Below are 14,202 nucleotides of genomic sequence, written 5' to 3' on the forward strand. Positions count from 1 at the left end.
CAGAGTGACTTATACATGATATTGCATGACCCACAATGACCTTCTGTGCATGCAGATTATTATTGTTGTTCAACTCTCCTTTGTTCTCCAGAAAACATGCACTTTATTTCATTTACATTTGGTTCTTTTTTAAATGTATGGCCCATGTACAGTGGTTCACAGTGCACTTTTTGCATAGACAATTATGCAACCACTTTTGATCTTCAGCAATGTTGATGCAATGTTGCACATGTTAACATTCAAAATAAAAAAGTTAGAATTAATTCAAAGTCTTAGTCTCATTTAATGTATTTAATGTACATTTTATATAACAGTATGTTTCCTAAGTCGTAGATGACCATGTTTGTTACAACGCTGTACCACTGATAAAGGATGATATCCATCCAGACTTTTGACACCTAGGATATTTGTGTCACTGGACCTTGTCGATAGTTGAGTACACCTGGTATAGGGAATATGCTGCCATTTCGGACACAGGTGGTGTTAGGGTTATGTAATTTGTTGTGTTGTACCAGGAGTGGTCCAACAAGGAAGTCATTTCAGGCCAACGGGTCCAAAATCAATAGAGCTTTTCCTCCACTTGGCTGGTCACAGTGTGCTACAGTGAACAGTCCGGTGTGTGTGTGTGTGTGTGTGTGTGTGTGTGTGTGTGTGTGTGTGTGTGTGTGTGTGTGTGTGTGTGTGTGTGTGTGTGTGTGTGTGTGTGTGTGTGTGTGTGTGTGTGTGTGTGTGTGTGTGTGTGTGTGTGTGTGTGTGAGACCACAGCAGATACAGCATATGCTGTCTCATCCCTATCTTGTCCTGCCCAGCTTTTAGCGAGACCTGTCATTATCACCTTAGTCACTTGAGTCTGAAATGTCGTAGAGTGGTGGCTGTGTTGGATATGTCATGGAAATTCTGCACACTGGGACACTCAAAGTCAATTTTAAATGAATAATTGTTTATTAACAGTTAATTGGAGAGGTTCCAACAAACTGGATGCACAATTGTACACATCTGTCAGGAGTTCCATCGGGGCAGTCCCGTTAGATCTCTTATATACTGCTTACAGACACATTACATAGGCATGATTTAGCTTATTCATCATTAACGTTTGGTTCATGCATGTGACCGACCAATACTGGTTCATAACATGTAAAATACCAATACCGCACGAGGCTTCTTCTCTCCAATCTGAGACCTTGAAACTGAGATATCCTTTCAAGGTTCTGGGCGTACTGCCAAATTGCAGATACTGATAGTGAAGATTCCTTCAATCAGTCACTTGCATGAACACAGAAATGTGTTATTAGAAAAGCACAAACATAAAATGTTCCATCACAGATACAGATAGAGCAATAAGAATGTGACATATTATTGATGAACGCTAATTCTGTGTAGTTACAGGGTTAACCCATTACCATTAGGTATAATGAAGTATTCTCGCGGCTTGCTAGAACATTGTGAACTGTGGTAGCGCAGTGGTCTAAGTTTGTTTCTAGTGCTGGGCAATCATTTTTTTCTTTTTTTTTGAACCAAGGAAGGTATATATCGACGTTCTCGGAACCTTTTCAAACGTTTGAAATCGCTGTCTATTTCCAGCAATCAGTCTGACACAGCAGACTAACTGTCAGTTCACAAAGTATGTGGACACCCTTTCAAGTTAGTGGATTTGGCTATTTCAGCCACATCCATTGCTGACAGGTGTATAACATCGAGCACACTGCCATGCAATCTCCACACTCACTACCAAGGGGGCTCCCGAGTGGCGCAGCAGTCACCTCTAGCACTGCATCTCAGTGCTAGAGGTGACCCTGGTTCAATTCCAGGCTGTATCACTACCGGTACCTACCTCAATGCATAGTGCCAACTGTAAAGTTAGGTGGAGGAGAAATAATGGTGTGGGCCTGTTTTTCATGGTTTTCAGTGAAGGGAAAACGCTACAGCATACAATGACATTGTAGATGATTCTGTGCTTCCAACTTTGTGGCAACAGTTTGGGCAATGCCCTTTCCTGTTTCAGCATGACAATCCTCTTGTGCACAAAGTGAGGTCAATATAGAAATGGTTTGTCGAAATTGGTGTGGAAGAACTTTACTGTCCTGCACAGAGCCCTGACATCAACCCCATCGAACACCTTTGGGATGAATTGGAATGCCGAATGTGAGCCAGGCCTAATCGCCAAACATCAGTGCCTGACCTCACTAATGCTCTTGTGGCTGAATGGAAGCAATTCCCCACAGCAATGTTCCAACATCTAGTGCTGCATTTCCCAAACTCGGTCCTGGGGACTCCAAGGGGTGCACGTTTTGGTTTTTGCCTCAGCACTATGCAGCTTATTCAAATATTGAACTCATCATCAAGCTTTGATTATTTGAATCAGTTGTGTAGAACTAGGTCAAAAAATAAAACATGCACCCAATGGGGTACCCAGGACCGAGTTTGGGAGACACTGATCTAGTGGAAAGCCTTCCCAGAAGAGTGCAGGCTGTTATAGCAGCAAAGTGGGGACCAACTCCATATTAATGCCTATGATTTTGGACTGAGATGTTCGACGAGCAGGTGTCCACATACTTTTGGTCATGTAGTATATATTGTCTCTCTCTCTGAACATGCTTATTCGTGTGTTTGTGTCTCTGCGTGTGTCTTAGTTTGTGTGCGTGAGCATGTGTGTACATGTGTGGGGCTGTTCTCCTGAGGCCAGTTGGGCGTGTCTCGTTCCATGGAGTATGTTAACTGTGGGAATGAAACCTTGTTGATGCCCCTCTGTGTGCAGTGTCATGCTTCCCAGAGAGAGCTTGTCACATGGCATCTCCTCTCTGCCCTCCTCCCTGTTGAGCCTGCACCCACCACCCTTCCACTCGCATGAGCCTGACTCTGCTCTGTACGTGGTTGTGTGTGTGTGTCTGGATATGCATGTGTGTGTGTGTTTTGTGTGTGTGGGTGTGGGTGTGTGTGTATATCTTCATACAGTATATGCTGAGCCACCATGACCACAGTCAGCACAGCACAGGCCCTAGTTTACACAGCAATGGCCGACATCTCGCGCCCCTCGGCTACCCTTCAGCCACAAAGACATTGCGGAACAGACCTACGGACGAACACCTACGTGTCAGGCCTGTTAGATAGTCACATGAGTGTGTCAGTTGCTGGCATGTTTTCATTTTCAGAAACGTGCATGCACTGCACATCTGTATGTGTCTGTGTGAGAGAAGACAGGAGTACGTTGTTTAGGATGGGAGAGTGACAGACAGGTTTGGGGTGGGAGAGTAACAGACAGGTTTGGGGTAGGAGAGTAACAGACAGGTTTGGGGTGGGAGAGTGACAGGCAGGTTTGGGGAGGGAGAGTGACAGACAGGTTTGGGGTGGGAGAGTAACAGACATGTTTAGAGAGGGAGAGTGACAGGCAGGTTTGGGGAGGGAGAGTGACAGGCAGGTTTGGGGAGGGAGAGTGACAGGCAGGTTTGGGGAGGGAGAGTGACAGGCAGGTTTGAGGAGGGAGAGTGACAGACAGGTTTGAGGAAGGAGAGTGACAGACAGGTTTGGGGTGGGAGAGTGACAGACAGGTTTGGTGTGGGAGAGTGACAGACAGGTTTATGGTGGGAGAGTGACAGACAGGTTTAGGGTGGGAGAGTGACAGACAGGTTTGGTGTGGGAGATTGACAGACAGGTTTGGGGAGGGAGAGTGTCAGACAGGTTTGGGGTGGGAGAGTGACAGACAGGTTTGAGGTGGGAGAGTGTCGGTGGGAGTGTGACAGACGGGTTTGAGGAGGGAGAGTGACAGACATGTTTGGGGTGGGAGAGTGACAGACAGGTTTGGGGTGGGAGAGTGACAGACCGGTTTGGGGTGGGAGAGTGACAGACAGGTTTGGTGTGGGAGAGTGTCAGACAGGTTTGGGGTGGGAGAGTGACGGTGGGAGTGTGACAGACAGGTTTGGGGTGGGAGAGTGACAGTGGGAGAGTGACAGACAGGTTTGGGGTGGGAGAGTGACAGACTGTAGTAGGGTGGGAGAATGACAGACAGGTTTGGGGTGGGAGAGTGACAGACAGGTTTGAGGAGGGAGAATGACAGACAGGTTTGGTGTGGGAAAGTGAGAGACAGGTTTGAAGTGAGAGAGTGACAGATAGGTTTGGGTAGGGAGAGTGTCAGACAGGTTTGGGGTGGGAGAGTGACAGACTGTAGTAGGGTGGGAGAATGACAGACAGGTTTGGGGTGGGAGAGTGACAGACAGGTTTGAGGAGGGAGAATGACAGACAGGTTTGGGGTGGGAGAGTGACAGACAGGTTTGAGGTGGGAGAGTGACGGTGGGAGTGTGACAGACGGGTTTGAGGAGGGAGAGTGACAGACAGGTTTGGGGTGGGAGAGTGACAGACAGGTTTGGGGTGGGAGAGTGACAGACCGGTTTGGGGTGGGAGAGTGACAGACAGGTTTGGTGTGGGAGAGTGTCAGACAGGTTTGGGGTGGGAGAGTGACGGTGGGAGTGTGACAGACAGGTTTGGGGTGGGAGAGTGACAGTGGGAGAGTGACAGACAGGTTTGGGGTGGGAGAGTGACAGACTGTAGTAGGGTGGGAGAATGACAGACAGGTTTGGGGTGGGAGAGTGACAGACAGGTTTGAGGAGGGAGAATGACAGACAGGTTTGGGGTGGGAGAGTGACAGACAGGTTTGAGGTGGGAGAGTGACGGTGGGAGCGTGACAGACGGGTTTGAGGAGGGAGAGTGACAGACAGGTTTGGGGTGGGAGAGTGACAGACAGGTTTGGGGTGGGAGAGTGACAGACCGGTTTGGGGTGGGAGAGTAACAGACATGTTTAGAGAGGGAGAGTGACAGGCAGGTTTGGGGAGGGAGAGTGACAGGCAGGTTTGGGGAGGGAGAGTGACAGGCAGGTTTGGGGAGGGAGAGTGACAGACAGGTTTGAGGAGGGAGAGTGACAGACAGGTTTGAGGAAGGAGAGTGACAGACAGGTTTGGGGTGGGAGAGTGACAGACAGGTTTGGTGTGGGAGAGTGACAGACAGGTTTATGGTGGGAGAGTGACAGACAGGTTTATGGTGGGAGAGTGACAGACAGGTTTGGTGTGGGAGATTGACAGACAGGTTTGGGGAGGGAGAGTGTCAGACAGGTTTGGGGTGGGAGAGTGACAGACAGGTTTGAGGTGGGAGAGTGACGGTGGGAGTGTGACAGACGGGTTTGAGGAGGGAGAGTGACAGACAGGTTTGGGGTGGGAGAGTGACAGACAGGTTTGGGGTGGGAGAGTGACAGACCGGTTTGGGGTGGGAGAGTGACAGACAGGTTTGGTGTGGGAGAGTGTCAGACAGGTTTGGGGTGGGAGAGTGACGGTGGGAGTGTGACAGACAGGTTTGGGGTGGGAGAGTGACAGTGGGAGAGTGACAGACAGGTTTGGGGTGGGAGAGTGACAGACTGTAGTAGGGTGGGAGAATGACAGACAGGTTTGGGGTGGGAGAGTGACAGACAGGTTTGAGGAGGGAGAATGACAGACAGGTTTGGTGTGGGAAAGTGAGAGACAGGTTTGAAGTGAGAGAGTGACAGATAGGTTTGGGTAGGGAGAGTGTCAGACAGGTTTGGGGTGGGAGAGTGACAGACTGTAGTAGGGTGGGAGAATGACAGACAGGTTTGGGGTGGGAGAGTGACAGACAGGTTTGAGGAGGGAGAATGACAGACAGGTTTGGGGTGGGAGAGTGACAGACAGGTTTGAGGTGGGAGAGTGACGGTGGGAGTGTGACAGACGGGTTTGAGGAGGGAGAGTGACAGACAGGTTTGGGGTGGGAGAGTGACAGACAGGTTTGGGGTGGGAGAGTGACAGACCGGTTTGGGGTGGGAGAGTGACAGACAGGTTTGGTGTGGGAGAGTGTCAGACAGGTTTGGGGTGGGAGAGTGACGGTGGGAGTGTGACAGACAGGTTTGGGGTGGGAGAGTGACAGTGGGAGAGTGACAGACAGGTTTGGGGTGGGAGAGTGACAGACTGTAGTAGGGTGGGAGAATGACAGACAGGTTTGGGGTGGGAGAGTGACAGACAGGTTTGAGGAGGGAGAATGACAGACAGGTTTGGGGTGGGAGAGTGACAGACAGGTTTGAGGTGGGAGAGTGACGGTGGGAGCGTGACAGACGGGTTTGAGGAGGGAGAGTGACAGACAGGTTTGGGGTGGGAGAGTGACAGACAGGTTTGGGGTGGGAGAGTGACAGACCGGTTTGGGGTGGGAGAGTGACAGACAGGTTTGGTGTGGGAGAGTGTCAGACAGGTTTGGGGTGGGAGAGTGACGGTGGGAGAGTGACAGACAGGTTTGGGGTGGGAGAGTGACAGTGGGAGAGTGACAGACAGGTTTGGTGTGGGAGATTGACAGACAGGTTTGAAGTGGGAGAGTGACAGACAGGTTTGGGGAGGGAGAGTGTCAGACAGGTTTGGGCTGGGAGAGTGACAGTGGCAGAGTGACAGACAGGTTTGGGGTGGGAGAGTGCCAGACAGGTTTGGGCTGGGAGAGTGACAGTGGCAGAGTGACAGACAGGTTTGGGGTGGGAGAGTGACAGTGGCAGAGTGACAGACAGGTTTGGGGTGGGAGAGTGACAGACAGGTCATCCGAGTCACCGGTTAGATGAGTAATACGTGAGCATTTAGCAGATATGCATTTTCAGACTCTCTACTAACCTGTATTTACACTGTTGGCGAAACATATTTGTGTTATTTTGGTCTTTTAGCTAGGTTCATCTGTTGGAATACATACTTTTAACTTTTAATCCCATTTAGTCTGTAAACCAAGCTAATTTGTTTCGAAGCTGTGGGATATTCAATACGGCATAGGCCTACCTAGTAACAATATTGTTTTATTAGGTTTTCTACAGAAAACAGAACAGGTGCATCTGAAATAGCATCTATTCCCTATAGAGTGTAGCGCACTTTTGTTTACCAGAGCCTGGTCGAAAATAGAGCACTTCTGCTCTAGGGAATAGGGTGCCATTTCAGTGTTTCACTTAACCTATTCAGTCGTACCTCAGTCTCCTTAGCTGTGACAGCTCTTCGGCAGAAGAGGATAGACTACACACACAACCTGCACACTTTCTTATGATTATCACTGGAGATATGAATCGTGTTGCTACGATGCCGTGACATGCTCAGACCAACTCATATGGATTCCTAAATTACCATGTTTGCCTTGGGATCCTAAACGCTTACTCATTACTTCTGCTTTGGCCTGACAAAAATAATTACCCAGCATGCCTTTGGGGGCGTGTCCCAAACGGCACCCTACTCCCGAATAGTGCACTATCGGCCCTGGACAGTAGTGCACTATAGAGGGAACAGGGTGCCATTTGTGACATAGTCTTGCTGTGATAGTGTGTACCACACTGACCCAGTGCTGATGTAGCCTTCCTCTTTTTAAGGTTTGCCTACATAAGTGTTAGTACAGTGTGCTGTTCATTATCCGAGTTAGAATTACAGAGATGCTAATTCCATTTGAAATGAAACACATCATAAAAAACTGACGCTGACCATACTGACCCCACGGAAAATTTCACCCAGATTAATACATCACATTTGCATTCCAATAAAGTACTTGTGATAATAAGTTGAATTTGCATTCCAATGCTGAATGGAAAATATATTTCCAATAAAGTACATGACATAAACTTACAAACTGTAAATGTTGTGTTTGCTGAAGTACTGTCACGCCCTGATCATAGAGAGCCTTTTTATTCTCTATTTTGGTTAGGTCGGGGTGTGACTAGGGGGGGGGGGGGGGGGTGTTCCTATCTAGGTGTTTTATTTCTACATTGGCCTGGTATGGTTCCCCATCAGAGGTAGCTGTTTATCGTTGTCTCTGATTGGGGATCATATTTAGGCAGCCATTTTCCCCACTGTGAGTTGTTTGTTTCCTTTTCGTTTTGTAAGTTTCACATAAATAAAGATGTGGAACTCAGAGCAACCTGCGCCTTGGTCCGTCTCTCCACACAGCCGTGACAGAAGATCCTACCACAACAGGACCAAGCAGCGTGCCCGGGAGGAAAAGGTATCCTGGACATGGGATGAGATATTGGAGGGGAAGGGATCCTGGACTTGGGAGGAAATCCTGGCAGGACAGGATCGCCTTCCTTGGCGGCAAACGCAAGGAGAGAAGGGAGGACAGCAACGACGCCGGGGTTCGCGGCCACAAGGAGAGCCTAAAAGACAGCCCAATTTTTTTGGGGGGTGGCACAAGGGGTGGTCGGCAGAGCCGAGGTGTGAACCAGAGACAACCTGGGAGGAGATAGAGAGGTGGTCGGTCGACCCAAGGAGAGTACCAGAGCCCGCCTGGGAGTCGATGGAACAGTGCGAGGAGGGATACCGGAGAATGGAGTTGGCGAGGAGTATGCGGCAATGCAGGCGTTTGGAGGAGCATGTCACCAGTCCGGTGCAATCTGTGCCGGTCCCACGCATCAGGCCTCTTGTGCGCCTCCCTAGTCCTGTGTCTCCTCCTCTCACTCGCCCTGAAGTGCGTGTCCCCAGTCCATTACGTCATGTGCCTGCTCCTCAAACTCTTCCTGATGTACACCTCCACAGCACAGTACATCCGGACGTCCTGTGCCTGCTCCCCGCACTCGCCCTGAAGTGCGTGTCACCAGTCTGGTGCCATCTGTACCGGCCCCACGCATCAGGCCTCCAGTGCGCCTCCCCAGTCCGGTACTTCCTGTGCTTGCTCCCCGCACTCGCCCTGAGGTGCGTGTCACCAGTCCGGTACCATCTGTGCCGGCTCTACGCATCAGGCCTCCAGTGCGCCTCCCCAGTCTGGTACTTCCTGTGCCTGCTCCCCGCACTCGCCCTGAGGTGCGTGTCACCAGTCGGGTGCCACCTGTGCCAGCTCCACACACCAGGCTTCCTGTGACGGTCCCCAGTCCGGAGCTTCCGGCAAGGGTCAACGGTCTGGAACCTCCCGCAAGGGTCAATGGTCCGGAGCTTCCAGGCAAGGCGTCCAGTCCAGCTCCAGGGCAGGAGAATTCCTCTGCGCCGGTGCCCAGTCCAGGCACGGCGGCCAACTCAGTTCCATGGCCGGAGCCTTCCTCGGCGCCGGTGCCCAGTCCGGGTGCGGCGTCCAGTCCCGCTCCAAGGCCGGAGCCTTCCTTGGCGCCGGTGCCCAGTCCGGGTGCGGCGTCCAACCCAGCTCCATGGCCGGACCCGTAGTCTGGGCGGAGGCAAAGACCCGCACCGGAACCGCCACCGACAATAGTCACCACCCCTACCCTCCCTAGTCACGCCCTGTCACGCCCTGACCATAGAGAGCCTTTTTATTCTATATTTTGGTTAGGTCGGGATGTGACTAGGGGAGGGGGGGTTCCTATCTAGGTGTTTTATTTCTATGTTGGCCTGGTATGGTTCCCAATCAGAGGCAGCTGTTTATTGTTGTCTCTGATTGGGGATCATATTTAGGCAGCCATTTTCCCCACTGTGTTTTGTGGGATCTTGTTTTGAGTTAGTGCATGTTGCACCTCTTATGTTACGGTTCGTTGTTTGTTTCCTTTTTGTTTTGTAAGTTTCACAAAAATAAAGATGTGGAAGTCGGAGCACGCTGCGCCTTGGTCCGTCTCTCCACACAGCCGTGACAAGTACAGACATTATGAAAATGTGTTTGAATTACATTGCAACACAATAAATGCATTTTTCAACACATTTGTGGTGTGTATTTACAGTAGTGGAATGTCTTCCCCCCAATGCTGTGCGATAGACCACTAAATTAAGTAAACCGGAATTATTAACTCATATTAACTTTTGCATCACTCTGGGCAACATCAACATCATCCTAAAGACATGAAATAATTGTATGCTGCTCCATCTCCCTGCAAACCAGTACAGTACAGTACACAAACAAAATCAATTCATGCAGTACATGTCCATGTCTTGTCCTTCTCTGGGGCTATGCCATGTCATGTTGGACTTTCTGACTCAATGTTGTCACATGATCTCTGCGATAGATGCTCTGCCCAATCATAATGAGCGGCCCGTCTCGTCCTCAGGTCCTGACAGCGTAATAACGGTATGATTGTGAAGAACCTCGTCATCCATAACGAGCTGTGTGCCGAGCCTAATGAGCCCCATGTAAATGAGAAGGGAGACACACGCCAAAGCAGCAGGCACACACACACACACACACACACACACACACACACACACACACACACACACACACTCTGACATTGGGCCACTCCAGGCAGCTGAAAGTGCCAGTCAATATCCCAGCAGTAATCATGCTGTCCCGCTCACTCAGCTACTCACTGCGCGCGTGTGTGTGTGCGTGTGCGCACATGGCCTACGAGTCTTAACAGACTCTAGATCAGATCCTTTCAAGAGTCCCCGGTCGCTTGGGGGGAAAAAAAATTGTGTCACCGCAAAGGCTACCCAGACCGCCCTCTGACGCTTTCGCCTTGTCCCCCTCCCTCTCACCTCCCGCCTGTGTGTCACGTACTCCGTGTCACATCGAGGAGCGCGTCTCCCAGGAACAACTAGCAGAGAGGCACTTCTGGAGCTGCAAGATGAAAACACCAGATTACAGAAGCACACACACACACGCACAATCGCACGTACACACACACGTACACACACACACACATCTCAACTGTAGACCTGTCAGCTGCTTCAGCTTTGACCACACAAACACAGAGCAAGAGACCAAGTCCAGCGAATGTAGAAATAGATAGAGATGAGGATGCTCCCAAAACAGCATCTGAAAACTGATTCAAAAGCATTGCATTAACTGTGGAGTTTGATGTCGTAGTTCCAGACACTCCAATGAAGAAAACACAGAGACAGGGATTGAATCAAAAGTGCATTGTTGACAACGTAGTGCACTGGCAATTTCCCTGACGTTTGCTGAAATCACATTCACGGTAAACCCTCAAGTGTAAATTACTAGGACAGTTTGCTTGTCAGCAATGCACATTTGATTAATTCCCAGTCCACGTAGAGCTACTATGTTAGTATGGGTAGGAATTGGTCCTTCAAGTTAGTTGTAAGTGGAAACATTGTACAGCCCTGCCTTCCAGATAATTCCAGAAGGTTCCACGTGGATAACATCAGTAGATTGGGAGGCAATGCGAAAGACAGCAGTGTTCTATTACAATGCTTCATGAGCAAGGGTAGCCGGGCCTGATTCTGACTCTAACCTGCTCTGAAGTGTCCTACCCCCAGGCTGAGCACTCCCTCTCTCTGTGTGTCTGTGTGTGTCTGCGTTTCCTAGGTATTCTCCGGGATCTTCACCGCCGAGATGGTGTTAAAGATTATCGCTCTGGACCCCTACTACTATTTCCAGCAAGGTTGGAACATATTTGACAGCATCATCGTGTGCCTCAGCCTCATGGAGCTGGGCCTGTCCGATGTGGAGGGACTGTCCGTTCTCCGATCCTTCAGACTGGTATTTAAGCATTAAGCATGTCGCCCCTCCGGCCTATCTGTCTCTCTGTGTGCTGTCTGTGTGTTAGTTGATGATGGTTGTCTGGATATAAGTGTTGCTGGCTGCAATGTTTGACAGTGTGACTGGTTAGCTCACTCTTCCGATGCTAATGTACGAATACTGTAAATCCCCCTAACTGTGAAATTGGCAAGTCCTTCTCAACAGTTACTAAGAGGCTATTCTCATTGACGAACATTTAAGGAGAGGCAGCTCGATGAGATTTCAATTTACATTAATGTGCATAAACTTTTCAATTTACATGACACTATTGCTCTGCACCTCCAAATTTACCGTAAATACCAGTATCACAGTTGCCACTAACCAGTAAGCTTGCAAACTATTCAATAATGCAAGCAACTTTTCCTCTAAAACATGTTAGCTACACTCTTAGATAATGCAACCACATCGTACTACACTCTTAAATCATGTTTTACATTTAACCTTTATTTAACTAGGCAAGTCAGTTAAAACTTCTTATGGCTAGGGGTTCCGCTAGGGGCACCCGTCAACAGCATTCTGCTGAAAAGGCGGAATTCCATAAAGCTATGGAAATAATTTCAGAGTGTAACAGGCTCAATAAAACTCAATAAAACAAGTCTAAAATATAATGAAAATATATAGATTTAAGCTGTTTCAAAAACACTGCTCTGCTATTAGTATTTTTGCTGTATGAATGTTGGGCTCAACGAGACAATTCTGTTTATACTGCCAGGCTTAGAAGGGTGCAAATGTTGTGCGTGACCTCCAGGGGTATCGTTCGAGACGTGAGAAATACGCACGTTTACATTACAGTTATGTCTCTCGAAAATCGACACCTCTCAAGAATCTCTTGAAATTCTCCTTAATTCTCGTCAACGAGAATAGACCCTAAACCAGCCTGATTTAGTTAACCCCTTCTTAGTACATAATTCCATTGACACAATTATTTCAATTGTAGCCAGTAGCCACTTCTTAATTTATTAACTTTAAAATGTTTAAAGTTAAAGATGAGTATAGGATAAAGTAAAATAAATAACAACATGGACGAATACATTGATCATGCATTTCTAAATCTTTTGATTCAACTTCTAGATAACATGCATTTTTAAAACACACACATATTGACCATGTCTCAGATAACGAACAAACAGCAGATCTCACTATCCCATCTCCCCTCTCCCCCCTCCCACAGCTAAGGGTGTTCAAGCTGGCCAAGTCGTGGCCCACCCTCAACACGCTCATCAAGATCATTGGCAACTCGGTGGGCGCTCTGGGAAACCTGACCCTGGTCCTAGCCATCATAGTCTTCATCTTTGCCGTGGTGGGCATGCAGCTGTTCGGCAAGAATTACCAGGACTGCGTGTGTAAGATCTCTAAGGACTGTACGCTGCCGCGCTGGCACATGAAGGACTTCTTCCACTCGTTCCTCATCGTGTTCCGGGTGCTGTGTGGCGAGTGGATCGAGACCATGTGGGACTGTATGGAGGTGGCAGGGCAGCCTCTCTGCCTCCTAGTCTTCATGCAGGTCATGGTGATCGGGAACCTGGTGGTAAGTCATTCTTCCACTCTCAGTCTCTTGGGTAGTGTGGGCAGTAAGGTACATGTTTTGGTTGACTTTTGAATGCACCACAAAAGTGCGTGCAGCCTCTATATTTTGTGGGATTTTAGTGCTCAGAGGCTACTCAAATTTTAAATCAATGTGTGTAATCCTTTCTTAAAATTGTGAAATTCAGGATTACATTTATTAAGCTGAACATTTCCCTCTGCTATTTGACCCTGTAAAAGGTTGCCCCCCTTACGTCAATTTAGCTCAGTTTTGAGCAGGACACAAGCGTGGTTCATTCATGTCTCTGTCACGAGCCCACTGTGGTACTGGGGGTTGGCTGGGAGAAGGGGTGGGGGTGAGTGCCTCCTCTACCTCTCTGCCCTTCCACTTTATCCCCTTCCTGCCAATGGCTTCTATATCTGCCATGGTTGGAGCTTTTGGAAGGGTGGGCAGGGGTGTATGGGGGCTTGTGTGGGTGGGAGGAGATGGGGGGGGGGACGAACTAATCTCCATGAATTGTTTTGGTAGCAGAATGACAACATGACCCTGACAGTGGCTCTTGTTGAACGCCCCACCGCCCACCACTTGGTCCAGAGCTGCAGGGGGTCGGGGGAAGGGAGGACGTTAAAACAATCCCCATAAAGCTCAGACGTATCCCCTATGAGGCACGATTCAGTTTCACGAAGATGCTTGTTAGTGGCTGGCCATGTTAGCCTTGACAAAAAGAACACACAGGGAAGAATGGTTGAAATGTCACACAGTAAAGTTTTGTGACCATTAGAAATGAATCAGGTTTTACGGTCCTGCTCTCTATAGACTTTATAGATGTAACAGTTCTGGGCATGTATAGTAATTAAAAGACACCCCTAACATCCCATATCATCCTATAATGAAGCTGTTTATTGATTGGTCAGGACTGGTAGTGCTGAACTGTGGGCCAGGTAATAATGAAGGAAACAGGGTCCTGGGTCCCAGCTGGTCTAGATACCATTTCTCAAAGAAGCCTATGCAGTGTTTTTGAGCTGTGTTGCATGGTTGCATGTCGTGACGCTTCAGTAGTTTAGCTAGGATATGGGCATATCTGCACACTTCCAAGACTTCCTTGACTGTATTTCTGCTCTCTCTCACACACAAGCACACACTTTGTCCTGGCAGATGTAATGCCTTAAGGATTAAGGCTGTCATGTGTGAGGGGTTTTCCACACTAACTGACACGTAGACAGGTGTTGTAGTTTACACTGCATAAGACTCCTACTGTATGTGTT

At 48.8% G+C, this 14,202-nt stretch overlaps 1 protein-coding gene across 2 annotated transcripts in view; it reads left to right on the top strand.

The window, feature by feature from the left end:
- scn5lab (sodium channel, voltage gated, type V-like, alpha b) overlaps positions 1-14,202 on the top strand; it is a 189,960-nt gene that overhangs the window by 97,299 nt on the left and 78,459 nt on the right. For both annotated transcript variants that reach the window (XM_021562572.2, XM_036943977.1), the window contains 2 exons: positions 11,200-11,373; positions 12,584-12,940. In XM_021562572.2, coding sequence (XP_021418247.2) covers positions 11,200-11,373; positions 12,584-12,940 — 531 coding nt within the window. The remainder of the gene's footprint in view (positions 1-11,199; positions 11,374-12,583; positions 12,941-14,202) is intronic.

The sequence above is a fragment of the Oncorhynchus mykiss genome, chromosome 15 (assembly GCF_013265735.2).
Source record: "Oncorhynchus mykiss isolate Arlee chromosome 15, USDA_OmykA_1.1, whole genome shotgun sequence".
NCBI lineage: Eukaryota > Metazoa > Chordata > Actinopteri > Salmoniformes > Salmonidae > Oncorhynchus > Oncorhynchus mykiss.